Here is a 19,710-nt window from a genome sequence, read left to right as displayed (position 1 = left end):
TAAGAGCTGGTCCAACCAATTCACTTCATAAGTCACATAATTATTTGATTAAGCTCCACCTGTGTGCAAAGTGTCACATGACCTGTCACAAGATGTCTGTATAAATCAACCTGTTCTGGAAGGACCCTGACTCTGCTACACTACTAAGCAAGCAACATGAAAACCAAGGAGCACTCCAAACAGGTCAGAGACAAAGTTATGGAGAAGTATGGATCAGGGTTGGGTTATTAAAAATATCCGAAACACTGAATATCCCAGGGAGGATCATTAAATCCATTATAGCAAAATGGAAAGAATATGGCACCACTACAAACCTGACAAGAGAAGGCTGCCCACCAAACCTCACAGACCAGGCAAGGAGGGCATTAATCAGAGATGCAACAAAGACACCAAAGATAACATTGAAGGAGCTGCAAAGATCTACAGTGGAGATGGGAGTATCTGTCCATAGGACCACTTTAAACCGTACACTCCACAGAGTGGGGCTTTCTGGAAGAGTGGCTAGAAAAAAGTCATTGCTTAAAAAAAAAAAAATCACGTTTGGAGTTTGCCCAACAGCATGTGGCAGACTCTCCAAACACATGGAAGAAGATTCTCTGGTCAAATGAGACAAAAATTGAACTTTTTGACCATCATGGGAAATGACATGTGTGGTACAAACCCAACACCCTGAGAACACCATCCCTACAATGAAGCATGGTGGTGGCAGCATAATGCTGTGGGGATGTTTTTCATCCGCAGGGACAGGAAAGCTGGTCAGGACTGAAGAAAAGATGGATGGCATTAAATACAGGGCAATTCTGGAGGAAAACCTGTTTGAGTCAGCCAGAGGTTTCAGACTGGGATGAAGGTTCATGGTCCAGCAGGACAATGACCCTAAACATACTGCTAAAGCTACACTGGAGTGGTTTAAAGGGAAACATTTAAATGTCTTGGAATGGCCTAATCAAAGCCCAGACCTCAATCCAATTGAGAATCTGTGGCATAACTTGAAGATTGCTGTACACCAACACAACCCATCTAACTTGAAGGAGTTGGAGAAGTTTTGCCTTGAGGAATGGGCAAAAATCACAGTGGCTAGATATGCTAAGCTAATAGAGACATACCCCAAGAGACTTGCAACTCGGGGGGTGGGGGGGATGCCTATGCACACTCCAGATTTCTGTTTTATTCATCTTAATTATTGTTTGTGTCACAATAAAAAAAAAAAACAATGTGCACCTTTCAAGTTGTAGGCATGTTGTGTAAACCAAATGGTGCTAACCATCCAAAAATCTATTTTAATTCCAGCTTATAATGCAACAAAACAGGACAAACACCAAGGGGGATGAATACTTTTGCAAGGCACTATATATGCATCACCTCACCACCTTAATTTTAGCATTTGTTCTATAAATTATATCAAATATCCACTCCCATATACACTGTGTACTAATGTCAAGAATCGAGTGCAAGAATCGAGTGTCCAAGAAAACAAGCAATTTCGAGGCTGAGTAGAATTGTGGCAAACCTGAGCGTTAGCTTGCTGACGAACATCACATCTTTTAATCTTCCCTCCCTTTCTCACAGCTACAAGACAATTAAAGCCTTGCTTCTAATAATAATACTAATCCCAAATTATGAGACAAGCTTAGCTCACGGCCACATTAGAAGTGACAGGCCAATTAATTGGAACTTAGAGGACAGACAAAGCAGCAAGACAACTTGGCACAAGAAGACATTAATGTGTGCCTTGTCATAAATCCTCATACAAAAAGAAACAAGAATCTTGCAAGAATATTAGATGGGAATAAAATATTGACATTTATATTCTCACAAGCACAAATTCACACTTATAGTATGCGATCATGTTGTTCTACTATGGTACAGTACTTAAAATTATTTTAGTCCCAAATTTTGTATGTATCATGTCTAAATTCATGTCAATAATATAGTCACACTAATAATATGTTAAACCATGACTCTGGGAGGATAACTCTGCTTAATTAAATGTTTGTGCCAGTAGTGAGTGTCTTGTCTCCTTGTCTTGTTGTGACTGCACAAACCGCCTCCATAAGTGGCTATACACGTGCAGACTGTTCCATGTGCAGCATAAGTATTGAATGGTAGGATAAAACAACACTTCTTCTAAATCCTGCATCGAAAATGTTTTCAACTGAAGTTTACTATCTAGAAATAACCCCTCTGAGAGAGCAGTGAACTCATCACCAAGCTTCAAAATATCTTCTGAGTCTCACATTACACTAGTCCTATTCTGTAAATTCAATTCTCAATAACCTATTTATAACTCGACATCACGTCTGGTCTCGCAGGTTCAGTGCTTCGTGCATGTTAGCTGCTGAAAGTTCGCGGTTGAAGTTTCTGTAAATGAGGTCCTGGTAGGTGGTCCTGAGGTCTCGGTTGAAGAAGGTGTTTATAAAGGGGTTAATGAACGAGTTGGCATAGCCCAGCCACAGTAGGGTTCTCTCCACCCATAAGGGCATGCAACTGCAGCGCATGCCACAGACAAAGGGCCGCACCGTGGAGAGCAGAAAGAAAGGCAGCCAGCACACACTGAATGCCCCCACCATAACACCCAATGTGGCTGCTGCCTTCTGCTCACGCTTGAACATGGACATGTTTCTGCGCTCAATCCTCAGGAGTCGTGCAAAGCTAGCATTCTCTTTCACCTCCCTCTGCAGTTTCAGCACAGCAGACACATAGTTCACACCATCATCAGCTCTTGGCGGGAATGTGATGGCGTGCTTGGCTACACTGACTTTGACAGCTCTGTATATCCTGTAATACATGATCAGCATCACACACATGGGGATGTAGAAGGCCACAGCTGTGGAGTAAATGGTGTAGCCCAGGTCCTGGCTGATCAGGCACACATTATCATCGTTGACATTCTGAGCCCAGCCAAACAGCGGGGGCAGCGTAATGGAGGCAGAAAGCAGCCACACAAACAACACTATTTTTGCCATACACTTTCCACTTCGCCGCACAGGATAGGTCAGCGGCTTTGATATGCCAAGATACCTGGAACAACAGACACAACAGAAACTTAATAACATGATAACAGAGTATCTTAGATCTAAAGCAATAATTTTGCACAGTAGCCTTGGTTCTTCTCCCAGTCTCAAGAACCTGCCCAAGGACCTTATATTTCACCTCTTTTTTCTATTTTCCTATAAATTAGTTTCTACATTCTCTGGTACTTATGTCTTACTGGATGCATATTCGTTCCACACTGCATAGCCGACCATTTTCCGTCATTGTTTAACAATTACTGTATTAACAACAGCAGGTAATTAGTGCTTAATTAATACAGATTGGCTTCTCATACCTTTAGCGTGATCGTATTCGTAGACCCTGACATATATTTAACAGTATGAGGGTATGTTTTTGATTCTGTCTTCAGCAGAGCCTGACATAATACATGAACAACCTAAGATGAAATTAGAATGGATTTTAACATTAAACCATTGAACAGGAAATAGTATTAAGGAAAAAAAAATCAGTAATATTAAATAATATATACGTGAGTTAAAAGGAGTATCAGTAACTACAGACACAGAAGTGTGAAAAAATCTTAAGCGCCCTATTATTAGTAGAAACTTTGTTATAGATTTTTATTTTTTGACTTCTACATTATCCAATCAGTACAAAAACATTTTAAATTTCCAAACACGAACTTAAATGTTACAGAAAAATGCTTATATGTCAGTAAATTCAGCAGCACATTACAGAAGAGATCGCTTTTCAGATTAAACAATAAAACATAATGAAGGCTGCTGGGTTTTGCTGCAAAATGAAGACGCGAGTGTGACAGTTAAAGTGTCCAGAAGAACTGTGCCTGGTTCTGCAAGACGTTCAGTAAGACCTACAGTGTACCTTTTTTCAAGCAAAGGGTCGTCTCACACCAAATACTGACTTTATTTCATTTATTCCTGTTTACTGCTCTTTATAGTATTTTATAATTTTCGAAACATTTTAATTTCAGTATTTTTGAAGGCATCTTTGCGCTACAGCATTTCTTTGCATGTACCTAGGGTTAAATCGATTGGTTTATTCATCAAGTTATTGATGACTTATTTTATAAGCAGTATGTCTTTAAGTTATGTTTGTAATAGGTGATGAGAGTCAGAGAGAATAAGAAAGAATACGTGCTGTGTGTCCGAGTCCCTGTCTTACCTGAAAGTTGTGTTTAGAATTATTTAATGAGGCTTTTGAGTTACATTTTTTAATACAGAGGCCTAGTGTCCAAAATTTCAATCAGCGCCATGCGTTATTTCATGTGACACTACACCCTTGGAAATAAAGGTACTCAACTGTACTATTCTTTCACTGGAGTGGTACCATCAATGGTGCACTTTTTGTATTATTTACACAGAAAAGTGCATGTAGTGTACAGTACCAGTCAAAAGTGTTTGGACACCCCTATTCCTTCAGAGGTGTTTCTGTATTTTGACTGTTTTCTACATTGTAGAACAATACTGACGACATAACAGCTATGAAATACCATATGGAACATATATGGAATTATGCGGTAAACAAAAAAGTGTTAAACAAAAATATGTTTCATATTTTAGATTCTTCAAAGTAGCCAGCGTTTACCTTGATGACGCTTTGCACACTATTGGCATTATCTTAACCAGCTTCATGAGGTAGTCACCTGGAATGCTTTTCAATTAACAGTTGTGCCTCGTCAAAAGATTATTAGTGCAATTTCTTGCCTTCTTAATGCATTTGAGATCAAACACTAATGGGTAAATAATAAAAATACAGTAAACAGCCTTATTCCACAACTGTAGTAATCCATATTATGTCAAGAACCGAATCACTAAGTAAAGAGAAACGACATCCATCATTACTTTAAGACATGAAGTGTCTTCTCATCTCATCTCATCTCATCATCTCTAGCCGCTTTATCCTGTTCTACAGGGTCGCAGGCAAGCTGGAGCCTATCCCAGCTGACTACAGGTGAAAGGCAGGGTACACCCTGGACAAGTCGCCAGGTCATCACAGGGCTGACACATAGACACAGACAACCATTCACACTCACATTCACACCTACGGTCAATTTAGAGTTACCAGTTAACCTAACCTGCATGTCTTTGGACTGTGGGGGAAACTGGAGCACCCGGAGGAAACCCACGGGGACACGGGAAGAACATGCAAACTCCGCACAGAAAGGCCCTCCCCGGCCACGGGGCTCGAACCTGGACCTTCTTGCTGTGAGGCAACAGCGCTAACCACTACACCATCGTGCCGCCCTGAAGTGTCTTTTAATTCATAAAAAATAAAGACGAAACACTGAATTCGAAGGTGTGTCCAAACTTTTGACTGGTCCTGTATCATTAAAGCTTCGCCTTAAAGGTCATTACAGTCCTTCACAATTATATAGGCTACCTTAAACATAGCCACATCTCTGGGTGAAAGAAATGAAATATTAAAGGTAGAAGAGCAAAAAGGAAGTGTACAGTTTAATGCTATGGTATGTAAAGAATTGAGAGTGTTTAAAGTAGCAGAAGTAAGAAAGATTGACCTGTCTATACTGATCACACACAGAGTGAGGATTGACGCTGTACAGCACATCACATCCATGGCGATGAAAACATTGCAGAAGAGCTGACCAAAGATCCAGTGTCCTCCTATAAGGTCAGTAATGCTAACGAAAGGCATGACAGCCACAGCCACGGCCAAGTCCGCCACAGCCAAGGACACAATCAGGTAATTAGATGGCTGCTTCAGTTTCTTCACCAAACACACTGACAGGATCAGCAATAAATTCCCACAGATGGTGGAAGCAGTGAGTATGATGAGCACTCCTCCGATCAGCACTTTCTCAGGATTCCCATAGCGCACAAGTTGCTCACCGCAGCTGGTCTTATTGCCCATGAAACTTGAAGCGGATGGAGTGGTTGGTTCTGCTTGGTTCTTCATGAAGCGCAGCTCCAACATCTCAGAGCTCCAGCCAGACATCACAAGTTCCTGCAGGTTTTCCTCACTCTTACTGTCCTCTCATGAGTGACAGAGAGGAAATCACTCATGCAATCCATCAAGCCAGTTTACACTCATTAGAGATGTCGGATTATATAGTTCCATCTTTTCTGCACAGACATGCGCGCCTCGGACCTCTTCACACAAGTGCATGCGCGTGCGCGTGTATCAGTGTGGAAGAGAGACCCGCGCGCGCTGAGACGCTTTTATACAGCAGGTGACGTCATTTTTCAGACTGGACACACTGTGCTTTCAACTCTGCCACGTGTTTAAGCCCTGTTATTATTAATAACACAGTAATGAAGTTGCCCATCACGGAAACGTGCCACTGGATATCATGAACACAGTTTGTTGGAAGGAAAGAACTAGCAGTAAAGCAGATTATCAGGCCATTACCTGTGCTCCAGGTGAGATCTTCTGCAATATCATCAGCCAGAAACGGACACAAACTGGCAGAAAGTCCCAGTCTGTGTGTGGACTACTGCAAAATCCCCAGTGTTGCATTGACACCTAAATCAGGATGTCAAACATACTGACCAGGATCGAACTGGAAAATACAGGTATACAGGTTCTGCCCAGAGTCTCAGACCCGTGGCATGGATTTGGAATCCGTGCACATTTGGGGGAGTTAGTCTCTGTTATTCCAGTAGGGGGCGAAAAAGAGCCACAAACTCATCTCATCTCATCTCATCTCATCTCATCTCATCTCATCTCATCTCATTATCTCTAGCCGCTTTATCCTTCTACAGGGTCGCAGGCAAGCTGGAGCCTATCCCAGCTGACTACGGGCGAAAGGCGGGGTACACCCTGGACAAGTCGCCAGGTCATCACAGGGCTGACACATACACTACCGTTCAAAAGTTTGGGGTCACTTTGAAATGTCCTTATTTTTGAAAGAAAAGCACTGTTCTTTTCAATGAAGATCACGTTAAACTAATCAGAAATACACTCTATACATTGCTAATGTGGTAAATGACTATTCTAGCTGCAAATGTCTGGTTTTTGGTGCAATATCTCCATAGGTGTATAGAGGCCCATTTCCAGCAACTATCACTCCAGTGTTCTAATGGTACAATGTGTTTGCTCATTGCCTCAGAAGGCTAATGGATGATTAGAAAACCCTTGTACAATCATCTTAGCACAGCTGAAAACAGTTGAGCTCTTTAGAGAAGCTATAAAACTGACCTTCCTTTGAGCAGATTGAGTTTCTGGAGCATCACATTTGTGGGGTCGATTAAATGCTCAAAATGGCCAGAAAAATGTCTTGACTATATTTTCTATTCATTTTACAACTTACGGTAGTAAATAAAAGTGTGACTTTTCATGGAAAACACAAAATTGTCTGGGTGACCCCAAACTTTTGAACGGTAGTGTAGAGACAAACAAACATTCACACTCACATTCACACCTACGGTCAGTTTAGAGCCACGAATTAGTCTAACCTGCATGTCTTTGGACTGTGGGGGAAACCGAAGCACCCAGAGGAAACCCATGCAGACATGGGGAGAACATGCAAACTCTGCACAGAAAGGCCCTCGCCAGCCACTGGGCCTGAACCCAGAGCCTTCTTGACGTGAGGCGACACTGCTAACCTCTACACCACCGTGCTGCCCAGAATGACAATCAAAACATTTTAATCTGCAACTGATCACTTTCCAGCACAACAAATTTCAGGGTTTCAGCAACTTCAAAAGCTACGTTTTCATCAGTATTCTGGGCAACTTTATGTAGAGCTAAAATATATAACCTCAATTAAATAAATTCCAGTTACTGGTTGTAACACTACAAATCTGGAAAAGTGCAATTCAGACAATTATGTTGTCTGAATTGCACTTATAAACAGACAATTATGTTTTTATATATATATATATATACACACACACATACATACATGCATATACTGGGGGGCAGTACGGTGGTGTAGTGGTTAGCAGTGTCGCCTCACAGCAAGAAGGTCCTGGGTTCAAGCCCAGCAGCTGGCGAGAGCCTTTCTGTGTGGAATTTGCATGTTCTTCCCGTGTCCGTGTGGGTTTCCTCCAGGTGCTCCGGTTTCCCCCACAGTCCCAGGACATGCAGGCTAGGCTAATTGGTGGCTCAAAATTAACCGTAGGTGTGAATGGTTGTTTGTCTCTGTGTCAGCCCTGCGATAACCTGACAACTTGTCCAGGGTGTACCCCACCTCTCGCCCAAGGTCAGCTGGAATAGGCTCCAACTTGCCTGTGACCCTGTAGAACAGGATAAGAGGCTACAGATAATGGATGGATGGATATATATGTATATTCTATCCACATTCACTGGATATGAGCAATTGTGCACTCTGATTGGCTACTCTACTACTAGGCTGTCAGCTCATATACAACGAGTAGAAAAAAACAAAATGGCGGATCGTGTTGCTGAACCAACTGAGGATGAAATAAAAGCTCTACTCGAAAACAACCCCCCCAAAAAATACAAAAAAAGTAACAACATACGGAATAAAAGGTTTTGATAGTAAGAACGTATCTTTTTTATTTTTAAAGAATTATTATTAGGGCATTTCTCACAAATTGCTACTGTCATTTCGCCAGTTTGTTTACATCCTAAGCAGAAATGATTTTGTCGGACGTTTTGTAGAAAGTTTTTATTTATTAAATTTGCTAAAAATAAACATAAAAATGCTCTGTTTCTCAAAATCAAGTGAATGTGGACAAAATTAAACAATTACTCCACAAAATCGAGTCGTACATGAGCTGCTGACTTGACAGTTGTCCGGAAGATTATCATCGACACCGTCCACAAGGAGGGTAAGCCACAGAAGGTCATTGCTGAAAAGGCTGGATGGAAAAGGTGCACAAGCAACAGGGATAACCGCAGCCTTGAGAGGACTTCATCAGTGGACTTGATAAAACACAGTGGACCAACACCAGCAGATGACATGGCACCCCAAATCATCACAGACTGTGGAAACTTCACACTGAACTTCAAACACCTTGGATTCTGTGCCTCTCCATACTTCCTCCAGACTCTGGGACCTTGATTTCCAAATGAAATGCAAAATTTACTTTCATCTGAAAAGATAACTTTGGATCACTGATCAACAGTCCAGTTCTTTATCTCCTTAGCCCAGGTAAGACACTTCTGATGTTGTCTCTGGTTCAGGAGTGGCTTGATATTAGGAATGTGACAGTTGTAGCCCCTTTCCTGAAGGCATCTGTGTGTGGTGGCTCTTGATGCACTGACACCAGCCTCAGTCCGCTCCTTGTGAAGCTCTCCCAAGTTCTTGAATCAACTTTTCCTGACAGTCCTCTCAAGGCTGTGGTCATCACTGTTGCTTGTGCACGTTTTCCAGCCAGCCTTTTCAGCAACGATCTTCTGTGGCTTACCCTCCTTGTGGAGGGAATCAACGATCATCTTCTGGACAACTGTCAAGTCAAGAAATCTTCCCCATGATTGTGGTTGTGTGTACTGAACTAGACCAAGAGGTACACAGTATTTATACTGTTTTACTCAGTCAAAGTGAAATATTCTAATATTTTGAAAAACTGGATTTCTGATTTTCATGAGATATAAGCCATAATCATCAAAATTAAAACAGAAAAAGGCTTGAAATATTTCACTTTACATGTCATGAATATAGAATACATGAAAGTTTAACTTTTTTGAATTAAATTTTGAAAGAAATTAACTTTTTCATGATATTCCAAGGGCAGTATGGTGTTGTAGTGATTAGCGCTGTCGCCTCACAGCAAGAAGGTCCGGGTTTGAGCCCCGTGGCCAGCGAGAGCCTTTCTGTGCGGAGTTTGCATGGTGTCTGCGTGGGTTTCCTCCAGGTGTTCCGGTTTCCCCCAAAGACATGCAGGTTAGGTTAACTGGTGACTGTGAATGGTTGTCTATGTGTCAGCCCTGTGATGACCTGGCGACTTATCCAGAGTGTACCCTGCCTTTTGCCCGTAGTCCGCTGGGATAGGCTCCAGCTTGCCTGCGACCCTGTAGAACAGGATAAAGCGGCTAGAGATAATGAAATGAGATGAGATTCCAATATTTTGAGATACACTCGTACATCCTACTTATAAAATAATTTTTGATTTACTTTTGTGCAATACTTTTCCATCCCCTTGCAATAATTTTACAGTAACCCTAACCTTTATTGTGAGGCAACACAAAATTATTGTGAGGTAATATGAAGTCTTGAGAGTTAATGCAAAAATACTGTGAGGGAATGTAAAAGTTGCTCCAAAATAATCCTGACCATGACCCTTGGGGGCTCCGTAATGGAATTGTCCATATGTTATTTGTCTTATAAACTTTTTTCTTTCTTTTTTTTTTTAAGTCCACTTGTACGGAGCTCCCTAAGGCTCGTGGTGGGGATTTATTTTGGAGCTACTTTTACATTCCCTCACAGCACTTTTTCATTAACTCATAATAAGGGTTTGGGTTAAGGCAAAAGTACTGCAAGAGAATGAAAAACTAGTTCAAAATAATTCCTCACTATGACTCTTAGGGGTGTGTACACATGACACTGGACTAACTGTAAATGAATTAGAGCAGCCTGTTACCTAAAATGAATTGGACACCCACTGAAGAGTTTGCATTAATAGTCTTAATTTGCATCCAGATACATTTACATAAACAATGTGTGTGTGTGTGTGTGGGGGGGGGGGGGGGGGGCCTATTAATCTGAGTCTTTGATAAGACACCTGCAGGTGAGAGAGACTCTTTGTACAGTATTTTCAATTGAAATAGTGGGAGACATTTAGCTCATGATTATACTGCCATCACATGGCGTTTTGACGCAATCACATACAGATACAGTCTTTTTCTTCTTCTTGTGGTGTCTAAAGAAAAAGCACAGAAATATAGTTTTTATTGCCACATATACAAGTGTTGCAAAACACTACCAGTCCATTAAACATTTTTAATGCATAAATATGTGACTGAAACAAATTTCTATAAGTTTAATATTTACTTTGCTTAACAATCCATGGCCTAATGGTTAGAGAAGTAGCTTTGGGGCCAAAAGGTTGCTGGCTCAATTCCTTGGACCAGCAGGAATGGCTGAAGTCCCCTTAAGCAAGACACCTCACCCCCAACTGCTCAGCAGGCTGCTTTGGGTATGTTGTATGTTGCTCTGGATAAGAGTGTTTGCTAAATGCTGTTAATGTAATATGAAAAAAAAAATCTGGTATGGCTTGCCCAGCTTCCAAAGCATGTCAAACTGCAGACCATCTTTTCCATTTGATAAGTTATTTTCCAACTTACTTGACTTAAATAATCAAGAAATGTTTGTGCGGTGGCACGGTGGTGCAGTGGTTAGCGCTGTTGCCTCACAGCAAGAAGGTCCGGATTCGAGCCCCGTGGCCGGCGAGGGCCTTTCTGTGCGGAGTTTGCATGTTCTCCCCGTGTCCACGTGGGTTTCCTCCGGGTGCTCCAGTTTCCCCCACAGTCCAAAGACATGCAGGTTAGGTTAACTGGTGACTCTAAATTGACCGTAGATGTGAGTGTGAATGGTTGTCTGTGTCTATGTGTCAGCCCTGTGATGACCTGGCAACTTGTCCAGGGTGTACCCCGCCTTTCGCCCATAGTCAGCTGGGATAGGCTCCAGCTTGCCTGCGACCCTGTAGAACAGGATAAAGCGGCTAGAGATAATGAGATGAGATGAGATTGAGATGAGCTTATCTAGGATGTAGCATTAGTAACATAATTCAGAAACTGTTTCCTATTCTAACAACACTTACCAGCTGGCAATGATGTTGTGCCAGTTTGGCCTGTGTTTTGGAAGCTGGTAGTTGGTCAAACATAGCTGGACTTTTCAGCGAGGTTAAAAACATAACTGAAGTATTTTGAAAACTAATTGATCGATGCAATTATAAACAGGTGGATATGCACTTCTGTGTTGAGCATTGTATATCTCCCAGACTAACCTCTGAGATTACAATGGGAAATAAAACACCACAATATTTTATACAGTGTTGTAGTCAAGTCACTAAACCTCGAGTCCAAGTCCAGTCTCAAGTTCCCAGTGTTCAAGTCCAAATCATTAAAGAAAATTTCAAGTCGAGTCCACTATTGATCTGAGTCAAGTCTGAGAACAAGACTCCAATTGCACCATTTGATGGTGGCTGTTGCTGCCTTTATGTGAAACTGTCTCTGCTGCTGTGTTGGACTAACATTACTGCTCAACTGCCCCATTTTAGTTAATAGGCTACAGATAAAAAGCTTGTTCATCACTCAGCAAGCCCCGCCCACTATCAACAGGGCAAATAACATGAGAGAGGGTTAACACTAGCTAGTTCATCGGTCAGCAAGCAAACCCCGCTATCAACAGAGCACTGAACATAGCGTGTCACTTCCTTCTCTGGGTGGAGTTTTACCAAATGACGATTGAAGTTCGAGGTTGTCCCCGTTGTCTCCTCGATAGTTCTTCTACATATGGAACACACAGTAGTGCATTTTTTTCCTACTGCATGAGAAGTCTGTATAAGCAAAGCAGACAATCCTAGGGGCTTCTCTCCAAGCATTTTAGTGCCATTAACATTAGTTTGTTCATGAACATGATGTATGAACAGGTGAATGTGCATTCTCTTGCACAAAATTAGTATAAAAATTAATGTAGATATAAATATCTTATGGCAAATTATTATGGCATGTTACAAAGAAATAAAGGAAAAATCCGAGTCCTCGTCTCCAATTTATGAGTACGAATGCAGTTAATGCACAAGTCTGAGTCCAAGTCCAAGTCATCAGTGCTCAAGTCTAAGTCAATTCACGAGTTCTTAAAATTAGGGCACAAGTCAGACTCGAGTCCAAGTCCTGTACTCGAGTACTCCAAGCCTGATTTCATACCATTTATTATCAGTACTAATTCCTGGTACAGTGGGGCAAAAAAGTATTTAGTCAGCCACCAATTGTCTAAGTTCTCCCACTTAAAAAGATGAGAGAGGCCTGTAATTTTCATCATAGGTACACTTCAACTATGAGAGACAGAATTGGGGGAAAGAATCCAGGAAACCGCATTGTAGGATTTTTAATGAATTAATTGGTAAATTCCTCGGTAAAATAAGTATTTGGTCATCTACAAACAAGCAAGATTTCTGGCTCTCACAGACCTGTAACTTCTTCTTTAAGAGGCTCCTCTGTCCTCCACTCGTTACCTGTATTAATGGCACATGTTTGAACTCGTTATCAGTATAAAAGACACCTGTCCACAACCTCAAACAGTCACACTCCAAACTCCACTATGGCCAAGACCAAAGAGCTGTCAAAGGACACCAGAAACAAAATTGTAGACCTGCACCAGGCTGGGAAGACTGAATCTGCAATAGGTAAGCAGCTTGGTGTGAAGAAATCAACTGTGGGAGAAATTATTAGAAAATGGAAGACATACAAGACCACTGATAATCTCCCTCGATCTGGGGCTCCACGCAAGATCTCACCCTGTGGGGTCAAAATGATCACAAGAACGGTGAGCAAAAATGCCAGAACCACACGGAGGGACCTGGTGAATGACCTGCAGAGAGCTGGGACCAAAGTAACAAAGGCTACCATCAGTAACACACTATGCCGCCAGGAACTCAAATCCTGCAGTGCCAGACGTGTCCCCCTGCTTAAGCCAGTACATGTCCAGGCCCGTCTGAAGTTTGCTAGAGAGCATTTGGATGATCCAGAAGAGGATTGGGAGAATGTCATATGGTGAGATGAAACCAAAATAGAACTTTTTGGTAAAAACTCAACTTGTCGTGTTTGGAGGAGAAAGAATGCTGAGTTGCATCCAAACAACACCATACCTACTGTGAAGCATGGGGGTGGAAACATCATGCTTTGGGGCTGTTTTTCTGCAAAGGGACCAGGATGACTGATCCGTGTAAAGGAAAGAATGAATGGGGCCATGTATCATAAGATTTTGAGTGAAAACCTCCTTCCATCAGCAAGGGCATTGAAGATGAAACGTGGCTGGGTCTTTCAGCATGACAATGATCCCAAACACACCGCCCGGGCAACGAAGGAGTGGCTTCATAAGAAGCATTTCAAGGTCCTGGAGTGGTCTAGCCAGTCTCCAGATCTCAACCCCATAGAAAATCTTTGGAGGGAGTTGAAAGTCCGTGTTGCCCAGCGACAGCCCCAAAACATCACTGCTCTAGAGGAGATCTGCATGGAGGAATGGGCCAAAATACCAGCAACAGTGTGTGCAAACCTTGTGAAGACTTACAGAAAACGTTTGACCTCTGTCATTGCCAACAAAGGGTATATAACAAAGTATTGAGATGAACTTTTGTTATTGACCAAATACTTATTTTCCACCATAATTTGCAAATAAATTCTTTAAAAATCAGACAATGTGATTTTCTGGATTTTTTTTTTTGTCATTTTGTCTCTCACAGTTGAGGTATCCCTATGATGAAAATTACAGGCCTCTCTCATCTTTTTAAGTGGGAGAACTTGCACAATTGGTGACTGACTAAATACTTTTTTGCCCCACTGTATGTCTTGTGGCCTAAATTATATTTCAGTTTTCTAAAATCTAAAAATATGCTGTCCTCAATTTTCATACCAATTTTCTCTGCACTAAATCCTAAACAATGTAACAAAGAAGATTTGTAATCTTTTCCGCCATCCGACCCATACACTCGAAGAAAAAAGGGTACTCACAATTGCACTATTCCTTGTCACTGATATGCTAGCTTCAGAGGTGCTGCTTTTGTACCTTTATGTATCTGGTACATGGTAGTGTGAATGCAGTGTACATTTAAAATGATTTATGGTACATAATTGGACCTGGAGGAGCACTCTTGTAGTGTTCATTAGCTTTTAGAGTAGCTCAATATGTTAAAGGTACATTATATACAACAATTTTTAGTAAAAGATTCTCATTGAACATGCACCATTGAGGATAACTAGTAACCTTTTTATGAGAGTGTATGATGAGTTGATGAGAATGATGAGCTCCTCAACACTGCATGGTGGTGCAGTGGTTAGTACTGTCGCCTCATAGCAAGAAGGGTTTGAACCTCATGACTGATGGGGGCTCTTCTGTATGGAGTTTTCTTGTTCTCCTCATGTCTGTGTGGGTTTCCTCCCAGTTCAGAGACATACAGATTTGGTTGAACTTGTTGGATGCCACTCTGGATAAGAGTGTCTGCTAAATGCCTGTAATGTAATAGAAATCTGTTAAAGTCAAAATATCTGGATGTAATTTTATTTTAAAATGCTGTCTTGAGGTGGCACGGTGGTGTAGTGGTTAGGGCTGTCGCCTCACAGCAAGAAGGTCTGGGTTTGAGCCCTGTGGCCAGCGATGGCCTTTCTGTGCGGAGTTCGCATGTTGTCCGCGTGGGTTTCCTCCGGGTGCTCCGGTTTCCCCCACAGTCCAAAGACATGCAGGTTAGGTTAACTGGCGACTCTAAATTGACCATAGGTGTGAATGGTTGTCTATGTGTCAGCCCTGTGATGACCTGGCGACTTGTCCAGGGTGTACCCTGCCTTTTGCCCGTAGTCAGCTGGGATAGGTAAAAGTGGCTAGAGATAATGAGATGAGATGAGATGAGATGTTGTCTTGAATAAACATACAGAATGCAATGTTTTGGGAAAAAATTATTTATACTTCTAGTTGCAAGTTGCACCAATAGTTGCTAGTTTTATAGACATATTGAAATAAGTGCTGAAATGTTTTGAAATGTCACAGCTGAACCAGTTAAAAACCAACATTTAGGTCACTGATTTGGGTCACTACCTAAATGTTGGTACATTCTGGGGCTTATTTCTTTCTATTGAAAAGCATGTTGTCTGTATCAACATTGAATTATCAATTCAGGTTCTACAGTATATATAAACCTGTATGCAGGATACATGAGATTATATGTTATCATAATGTTATCGAAACACAGGTGATAGCAAAACATATATTTTTTAGGAAAAATTCAAAGAGCAAAATTATTGTATAAATTTCTAAAATATGGCATATGTCATTGTATTATTGTATTTTCTTCAAATTTTGGCATTTACCTGAAATAAAAACGAGATTGAGTTTCATTTTATGTACATACATTAAAGAATAATAGGGTGTAAAAATACATTACGAAAATCTAAATCATCCCAACAAAATAAAAAAACTAGTTATTTTAAAATTCTGTTAACAAGAATTAAAAACAAAATGCAACTGTCTATTTATTATTAGATTCCTGTGATATTTAAAAGAAAAAAAAGAAAATGCTTCATTAAAAGTATTAAATACATTACATTTTTTATTTGAAAAAAAAATTAAAGTGTTGTAAAATTGCCAGAATAGACTGAAAGTATTTAGTGTCTGATTAGGTAATTGCTAACTTTTAGTTACTACCCACCAGAAATGTCAAATCTTTTTATTTATTTACACAGAGCAACAGGTGACCCAGACAACATAACTGACCCAAACACTACACAGGGTTGAAATGACAACCTACAGATACTCAGAGACCGATTTGTCCATTTTCTCTGTAGTGTGTCAAAGGTTGGGTTTTTTTCTTTTTTTGTGGTTTGTTTGCTGTAATACAAACCATCATATTTTAAATGATATCATCAACTGTCATTGTGTTGCTTTTACAGTCAAAGTAAAAAAGTTTGTGAACCCCTTGGAATTTTCTATATTTATGTCTAATTCCCATATAAAACATAGTCATATCTTCATGTAAGTCACAATAATGAACAAAGACAGTCTCCTATAACTAAAGATACACAGATTTTCAAAGAATGTTTGACCATATCGAATAAATCATTCAAACTGTGAAACTGAAGGTTGGAAAAAGTAAGTGAACCCTAAGCTAATGACTTTTTAAAAAGCTCATTGCAGTCAGAATTTAACACACCTGGGTTCCATTTAATGAAACAAGTTCAGAGGTGCGTCTTAAAGGCCTCTGCATGCTCTTGCGACAAGGCTTTCGCAGATAGCTTTTCGCAGACAGTTGTAATTTATCGTTGAGCGGGGAGTAATAGGCGTGCGCGATGTTATTCACCGGCACAACGCAAGGGGGCGCGAAGTCGCTAGGAGTAGTTGGTGGGTGTGGTTAGTGGAGTGTTTATCCTCCGGTTACTTATAATGACTGGAACTTTTTTTTTATATAATGACTAGAACTGGAGTCGTATAGATGTACGTACTTCCTCAATCAACCGCTCTTTGTGCTGCTCCATCTTCGCTCGTGTTTTTAAAAATGCCGGTCGTGAAAACAAAACAAACCGGGAAAGTAGGGAAGCGGAAGTGTGTGTACAGCGGATGTAGAGTGGACCAATCAGAGCCCTCTTGTCTGCGACGCTGTCTGTGAGGCTTCTGCGGTGGTCACAATTTTTGGGAGGTGCGCGCAGAGCGTCTGCGAAGGTGGGGGGCTACGCAGACACTGTCTGCGACGCTATCTGCGAGGACTGGGTTGTCAGCATAAATTGGCCTTAAGGCCTCTGCATGCTCTTGCGACAAGGCTTTCGCAGATAGCTTTTCGCAGACAGTTGTAATTTATTGTTGAGCGGGAGTAATAGGCGTGCGCGATGTTATTCACCGGCACAACGCAAGGGGGCGCGAAGTCGCTAGGAGTAGTTGGTGGGTGTGGTTAGTGGAGTGTTTATCCTCCGGTTACTTATAATGACTAGAACTTTTTTTTTTTATAATGACTAGAACTGGAGTCATATAGATGTACGTACTTCCTCAATCAACCGCTCTTCGTGCTGCTCCATCTTCGCTCATGTTTTTAAAAATGCCAGTCATGAAAACAAACCAAACCGGGAAAGTAGGGAAGCGGAAGTGCGTGTACAGCGGATGTAGAGTGGACCAATCAGAGCCCTTTTGTCTGCGACGCTGTCTGCGAGGCTTCTGCAGTGGTCACAATTTTTGGGAGGTGCGCGCAGAGCGTCTGCGAAGATGGGGGGGCTACGCAGACACTGTCTGCGACGCTATCTGCGAGGACTGGGTTGTGAGCATAAATTGGCCTTTAGAATTACTTTGATTGATAAAAACCCCTGAAAAGTTTGAGTTTGAACTTTTGACAAGAAGCATATCCAGATGGGAATCATGCCTCACGCAAAAGAGCTATCTGAAGACCTAAAATCAAGAATTGTTAACTTGCATAAGGCTGGAAAGGGTTACAAATTCATCTCAAAGATTTTAGGTATTCATCAGTCTACTGTCAGGCAAGTTATCTATAAATGGAGACGATTAGGTATTGTGGCTACTCTGCCTAGAAGTGGGCGCCCTGCCAAGATGACCCCAAGAGCACAATGCAAAATCATTAATGAGGTAAAGAAGAACCCTAGAGTGACAGCAAAAGACTTGAAGATGTCATTAGAACTGGCTAACATATCTGTTCATGATTCAACAATACGCAAAACATTGAACAAGAAAGGAGTCCATGGCAGGACACCAAGAAGGAAGCCACTGCTGTCAAAAACGAACATTGCTGCATGCCTGAATTTTGCAAAAGAGCACTTGGACACTCCACAATGGTACTGGGAAAATGTTTTGTGGAGTGATGAAACCAAAATTGAACTATTTGGGAGGAACAAGCAGAACTCCATTGGTGTACAAAGGGCATGGCATACTGTATCAACATCAAAACATCATCTCTACAGTAAAGTATGGTGGAGGGAACATCATGATTTGGGCCTGCTTTGCTGCATCAGGGCCTGGACAGCTTGCCATTATTGAGGGGGAAATGAATTCCCAAATTTATCAACAAATTCTCCAGGATAATGTGAGAGTGTCTGTCCATCTACTGAAGCTCAGAAGAGGCTGGGTGATGCAACAAGACAATGACCCCAAACATCGCAACAAATCCACAGCACAATGGTTTCAGAAGAACAAAATCCGCCTTTTGGAGTGGCCTAGTCTAGCCTGGGAAATCCCGTGCTGCTTTGCACAATCGTTCCGATCTGAAAAGACAGCATGGAAACTATGGTCTAAAGGCTCGCCTGAGTTAGGGAGCCAATCAGAGAGTGGGGAGGGGTGGAAAGACGGTGACGCGTACTACTCGACAAACGGAAGCTTGTAGTTTATTTGGGACTGTTTACGGATCACATTTAACATGGCGGCGAGCGATACGAACCAAACTTTCGATCAAGCTTTAGACACTGTTCTGAATAATTTAGAGCGAAAGTTTGTTTTAAAAAAAGAACAGCGTTTGGCGTTACAGTCTTTCTTCGCCTCTTCGTCTTCGTTGCTCTAACTACGTCACCGGGTACAACTGCCATGATTGGCCATGGGCTACGTATACGCCAAATGATAGACATTCGCAACGTCCAATAAATGGCCGTTGACAATCGTAAACCACACCTCCCCTATGAGAAATTCAATAGGCGGATTCCAGACCATATTTCACTTGTGATATGGTCTGGTGTTAACCAGACTAGGCCTAGTCAGAGCCCAGATCTCAATCCTATTGAGATGCTGTGGAATGACTTGAAGACAGCCAGACACAGAAGACAACCCAAGAATATGGAAGAGTTAAGGCAGTTCTGCAGGGAAGAATGGGCTAAAATTCCCCCTGCACAATGTGCAGGTCTGATCTGCAGTTACAGGAAGCGCCTGGTTGAGGTCATTGCTGCCAAAGGAGAGTCAACCAGTTATTAAATCCAAAGGTTCACTTACTTTTTCCACCACTACTGTGAATGTTGAATGCATTTGGATAATAAAGTCATGAAAAAGTAGAATTTTTTTGTGTTATTGGCTTAAGCTCATTGTGTATATCAGTACCTGTGACTTGGATGAAGATCAGATCACTTTTTTATTACCAATTC

General features: G+C 41.5%; 1 protein-coding gene across 1 annotated transcript; it reads right to left on the bottom strand.

Moving 5' to 3' along the window:
- Positions 1-2,294: 2,294 nt before the first annotated feature.
- Positions 2,295-6,324, bottom strand: LOC132897729 (5-hydroxytryptamine receptor 7). Its single transcript, XM_060938954.1, has 3 exons — positions 6,308-6,324; positions 5,531-5,992; positions 2,295-3,021 (listed from the first exon to the last, which is right to left on the bottom strand). Exons 1-3 carry the CDS (start codon positions 6,322-6,324, stop codon positions 2,295-2,297), a joined length of 1,206 nt encoding a protein of 401 aa, XP_060794937.1.
- Between the last annotated feature and the right edge of the window lie 13,386 nt (positions 6,325-19,710).

Source organism: Neoarius graeffei, chromosome 14, assembly GCF_027579695.1.
Source record: "Neoarius graeffei isolate fNeoGra1 chromosome 14, fNeoGra1.pri, whole genome shotgun sequence".
Classification (NCBI taxonomy): Eukaryota; Metazoa; Chordata; class Actinopteri; order Siluriformes; family Ariidae; genus Neoarius; species Neoarius graeffei.
The sequence above is the reverse complement of the archived record's forward strand: the minus strand, read 5'-3'. Positions and strand labels throughout refer to the sequence as shown.

Coding starts and splice junctions, on each gene's coding strand:
- LOC132897729 (XM_060938954.1), bottom strand. Junction 3,022..5,530: donor TGTGTGATCAGTATAGACAG/GTCAATCTTTCT, acceptor CTGTTGTTCCAG/GTATCTTGGCATATCAAAGC.